A 5,254-nucleotide genomic window follows, 5' to 3' on the forward strand; every position below is an offset into this window, starting at 1 on the left:
TTTATACAGATATACAGGGAGTTGCAGGGGACCCGGGGCGGGGGGGCGGGGGGCCCTACTCCACCTCCCACGCCCCAGGGAGGAGCAAGAGGCCATCTCTGCCTGTGGGTGGCCCCGTGGGAGGTGGAGGGCTGCCATTAGAGGAGTGTTGGGGAGGTAGGGGCAGGCGCCTCCCAGAGGGCGTCACCTGCTCTCAGGCAGTCACTGGCCCTGGAGGTGATGGGCAGTGTCTGGAAAGCTGCGCTGAGGGAGCTGGAGGGGACGGCCAGGCCTGGCACTCCCACTGAAGACAGCCTGGCAAACCAGAACGGGGGCGTCTGGCGTTCCCCTCGCACGGTCCCCACCCAGGTCTGGGAAGATGGAGAGGTGGGGTTGGGGGTTCAGAGAGAACCTGGCACCTTCTGGCGTCTTGGAAAAGCTGATCCCCAAGGACACCCAGCCCTGGCTGTGCTGCCCCCAGAAGGCCGCTCAGAGACCAGGAGTGGGTGTCAGGGCAGAAAGGAGACTCCTGGAGGCCATCCTGGAGGGCAATTCCTGAAGGAGGCGCCGCCCCAGGCTGGATGCCGGGGGAGGGCAGGGGGTGGGGGCCTCCGAGGAAGCAACGTTAGCACCACCAGGCTCCAGGGCGGGCGGGAGAGGCCAGGCCTCTGGGCCTGCAGACCAAGGCTGGGAGTCACCTGTGGGAAACAAGGGCAGGGAGAATGACCCATGACCTCCAGGGCACAGGAGGTAAGGCAGCTCTGGGTCCCTCTGGGCCTCAGCCCCTCCCCTGAATGCCCAGGGGACATACAGGTGCCCCGACTGCAGGACCTGGTACCTTCGAGGGCCTCGCTGTGGGCGAGGACAAACGGGATTTCTGCCCAGCCCCTCACCTCAGTCCCACCTGCCCAGCCCCGCTCCCCGGCCAGGGCGGGGCCAGGTGGGCATCATACGAAGACCTTGGCCAGGGCGTCGGCACCCGCACTGGCGACGAGGGCCTTGGTGGGGTGGCAGGCGACAGCATGGATGGCCTCCTCGTGCTTCTTGCGGTGGGCCGTGATCTCCTGCACGCACGTTTTGTTGTCCAGGCTCCACAGACGAAGGGAGCAGTCGTGGCCTGCGCAGGTGTGGGAGCAGGACGGGCTGTCACTGGCGGCGGCTCCCTGGCTGCTCGCTCGGACCAGCCCTGAAACCCGCAGCTGGCCTCTCCAAAGGCCTCGCAGTTGGGTGGGGACTCAGTCCTCCCCTTGCCCACCTCTGCCTGGTCACCTCCTGACGTCCCTGCCTGTCATCAATCCATCTAGCCACCCAGTATTTACTGAACATCTGTACTGGGCCCTGGGGCACAGTGAACGATCAAACCTCCCCACCCGTGGTGTTGACGCTGCGGTAATGAGAAAACAGGATCAGCACTGCCAGGTGGTCAGGAGTGCGACGGGCACAAGTCAGTGTAAGGACAGAATGGCCCAGAGGGGACCGGAGAAGAGCCTTCCAGGCGGCTAGGGAAAGGCGAGAGGGCTGACAGGAGGCAGGGTGGCAGCACCCACCGGCCCACGCAGGGTGTGGGGAAGAGGTCAGAGAACAGAATGGGCTGGGTCCTGGGGGCCATGAGCCATGGGAGAGAGATGGCCTGACTTATGTTAGGGGTATCAGGCTGCCTGAGGTGGAGGCCAACTCTTTTTCTGTCCCTTTCAGGGGAGACCTGTGCCCTCTACTGAATCCTCTCCGCCTGGGCTAGATCTCACTGGCCACCCCCTCGCCCATCTCCTCGGAGACCACTGCTCCCATCGTGGGGCAGATGAGAGGAGGATGAGACGGGTCCAGGACTCCCACACCCCCACAGCTTGCACGTCTACGCACTCACTCACTTGCTCACTTGAGGTCACCCCACGCGGGATCCGAAGTGAGCGGCAGTCCCTCCGCCACAGCAGGCTCCTTCCTGTCAGGTCTCCCTCGCCACCAGCACACACCCGTCACCCTCTAAGGAGCTTCAGCCCCTTCTCCATCTGCCCAAGTCCCACCCCATCCCTTTGAAGCACAGCCCCAGGGTTGCTGGGCCGCAGTGCCCTTAACCACAGAGAGTGGGGTGCCACCAAATGCCAGACAAGCTCGTGCGGACTGAGTGAGACAGACCGGAACTTCAATGTCCGTACCCGCTGCACTGTGCTGAAGTTATAAAACTTCTCTGAGCCTCAGTTTCCACGTCTGTACAACGGGGATAGCGGGAAAGCAGCTGCAGTGGGCTCTCAGAGCAGTGCTTTGCTGTCACCGCTGTGACCACCTTGCGTCCTGCCACTGAGGCTCCCCATCCATCCCCTACTAGGACAGCTCTCCCGCCAGCTCCCCTGACTCAGGGGTCCCCGCAGCACTCCCTCGGGGCCTGGGCCCAGCCCTGATAGCGAAGGCACCTGCCCTTGCTCCTGAGAAGCCAGGAGGGTCCCAACTTACTTCCTGACACCACGGCCAGGCAGGTGACTGCATCGAGGTGGGCGACCATGGAGTGCACGCATTTCCCTGAAGGGAGAGAGGAGCAGCAGGGCACAGTCCCACACCGTGACTTGCCCGGGGAGGTGAGGGCACCGGGGTTCAGCACCTGAGCCTGGCCCACCCCCGCCTCCCACAAGCACAGGTGAGTCGGGGAGCAGGGAGGGCTGGCTGAGCCTCACCTGTCCGGTTGTCCAGGAAGCGGATGCCTCTGTCGTCATGGGCGGTGATAGTGAGGGGCTGGTTCGGATGACTCACCACCTGGTTGATCTGGGTTGGGCCTAGATGAAAAAGCGGGGAGAGGCAAGGACGTTGTCGGGGAGAAATTGGGACCAGGAAGGAGGTGCGAGCAGCAGAACAACCCCCCGCGGCCCCGCATCGGCCTCGGTGTTGGGAGAGCTGGGCGCCCAGCGCACCCTGCTCTGGCCGCACTGCCTCGTCAGTACAGTGGGCACAGGGCCTGCTTTGCAGTGGGAAGGGTGACAGACATTGCGAGGGCCGTCCACACCGCCCAGGGGGCTGAGAGGAGAGTCCCTGACACACTCCCTCCCCTCAGCCCTGCTGAGACCGTGTTGTCCCTAAGGGCAGCAGATGGGACCTGATCTCCTTCCCGCTCACAGCCCCTGAGGCGGTGAGAAGCCCTCTGCGGCCGACTGAGCCTCGAGTCACCAAAGCCACAGGAGAACGTGAAGGAATGCAGACCCCTGCCCCAGGGCCCCCTTACCGCTGCTTCCCCGGGACTCCAGGGTGAGGAGGGCACTGCCAGCTTCCAGGTCATACAGGATGGTGTCGCCAGAGCGGGAGGAAGCCACGATGTGGGCAGGCTCGGTGCTGGTGAAGGCCACTGAGGTGGGGACCCCATGATCTGAGGGAGGAGGGAAGGCCGCGTGAAGGGCTGGTCCCACCTGGCACTGGCGCGCAGGGGTCACGCGCCTCTCGCGCCTCTCGCTCTATCTGGCTCCATGCGAGGTGTTGGGGTCCCCGTTACCCCTGTCCTCTCACTCACCGCTGGCTGTGGGGAAGGTACAGAGACAAGTGGGGCTGCTGCTGCTGGGGTCCCAGATGCGAACAGTGCCATCGGCGGAGCAGGAGGCCAGGCGCTGGGAGGTGGGACTGAAGGCCAGGCCCCACACGGCGTCCCCGTGGCCCTCCAGGACGTGGCTCAGCACGCTCGGGTCTGGACGCCCCGAAGAGAGGAGAGGGACTGAGTCAGGGACGCCAGCCCCATTCTGCACAGCTGGCCACCCATTCACCCATTTCACACCCAAGACTCAGAGCTGTCACCAGTGCAACCTGCCCTGGCAGCCGCTCCCACTCTGACCACTGGCCCCTCTGCAAGATCTCAGGCCTCTGAGGAAAGCCCAGCTTAGAGCTCCAGAGGGTGGGGACGGCCCTCTGTTCCCTGCCACCCCCAGGGCCTGCAGTAGAGCCTGGCACAGCATGGGCGTCCAACACGTGACTTTTAGGACGTACGTCAGGAGAGCGGCAGCGGCCCTGGCCCGAGGCCCCCTGCAGCCCGCAGCTTGCGCCCCGCGGGCCAGCCCTGTGCTTGCTCCCTGCAGTCTTTTCTGCCCATGTGCACCAGCCCAGTCTCTCCAAAGGCCACTCCCACCGCTGCCTCCCCGGTCGGTCGCTCGAGTCCACAAAGGGGGCTCTGGCTGGGCCCTGCTGACACCCAGCGTGTGGCAGCTTGTTTGGCCCGGAGTTCATACTGCCGGGGCCTGACCCCTGCCTGACCTTTCACGGGGTGACACTGTCCTCGGGAAAATGACATTATGTCCCTTGAGGGGAACACAGACCTCTAAACTTTGCCCTGACAGGATGCGGCACAAAGCCACGTGTGTGATCGATAGGGTTATCGAAAGAAGCATCAGAGAGTAGGGGGACAGACAATGAACAGAGAGAACAGTCTGGTCACTTCTCTGCTCAACTCCTGAAGATGCCCCAAGGACGAAGCACAAACTCCCTCCACATGTGCCCAGCTAACGTCACCCGTCCGCACAGGGCCCACCTTCGCGCGTGCGGCCCCCGCCCCAACGCCGATTCTGAGCCAGCTCGACCATCAGCTTATCTCGTCCGACCCTCAGTCACAAGCTGAGTCACGCTGTTCCATGCGCACCCAGGCTGAGCATCCCTGGTGTCCCCCCAAGTACCTGCAGTGTTGGGCATGGCGGGTGCTACAGGTGCTGAGGGAACGAGGAGGCCCCCGCGGATGACAGGTAGGGGGAAGGGAGGCCTGGCGAGGAGGCTCTCTCACCGTAACCATCGTAGGGGTCCATGTTGAGGTCTGGAATCTTCCAGCTGTAGATGCGGGCATCCGCCCCACCACTGTAACAGTATTCACTGTTGCTGCCCATGGCTACTGCCAGCACGGGGCCCCTGGAGGATGCAAAGGGGGGTGCGACGAAACACTCAGTACCGGCCCCTCCCCGGGGACCGTGCAGTTCTTTCTCTACTGGCATTTTTCAAGGATAACCGAAAAGAGCTCGGCATCTGGGGGTCCCGTTACACCACCCAGGCAAGCTGCCGGTCCCCTGCCTTTGCCCCAACCCCCATATCTGTTTCCTCCTCCGAAGGTTATGCTGACAACCGGCGGAAAGGGGGCGCTGAGTGTTTGCAGAGCACCAGGAGCAAGGGGCCACGTGCAGAAGGTCCCATGGACTTAGACCCCTCCAACTACCCCACCTCCTGCCGTCAGCCCTGGGGATGTCACTGAGCGGGCCAGGGGTGGGCTTGCCTTTGGGGGCACCTCCCTACCTGTGAGCCCGGAAGGCGTGGATGGGTTCCACGT

General features: G+C 63.8%; 1 protein-coding gene across 1 annotated transcript in view; it reads right to left on the bottom strand.

Annotated features, from left to right (window-relative positions):
• Nucleotides 1-12: 12 nt before the first annotated feature.
• STRN4 (striatin 4) overlaps nucleotides 13-5,254 on the bottom strand; it is a 17,598-nt gene continuing 12,356 nt past the window's right edge. The window contains 8 exon segments of the mRNA XM_025046733.1: nucleotides 13-677; nucleotides 873-1,096; nucleotides 2,428-2,493; nucleotides 2,646-2,744; nucleotides 3,188-3,328; nucleotides 3,470-3,640; nucleotides 4,721-4,842; nucleotides 5,221-5,254. Of these exon segments, the coding sequence (XP_024902501.1) occupies nucleotides 927-1,096; nucleotides 2,428-2,493; nucleotides 2,646-2,744; nucleotides 3,188-3,328; nucleotides 3,470-3,640; nucleotides 4,721-4,842; nucleotides 5,221-5,254 (803 nt within the window). The 3' untranslated portion in view covers nucleotides 13-677; nucleotides 873-926.

The sequence above is a fragment of the Pteropus alecto genome, unplaced genomic scaffold, assembly GCF_000325575.1.
Source record: "Pteropus alecto unplaced genomic scaffold, ASM32557v1 scaffold194, whole genome shotgun sequence".
Taxonomy (NCBI): domain Eukaryota; kingdom Metazoa; phylum Chordata; class Mammalia; order Chiroptera; family Pteropodidae; genus Pteropus; species Pteropus alecto.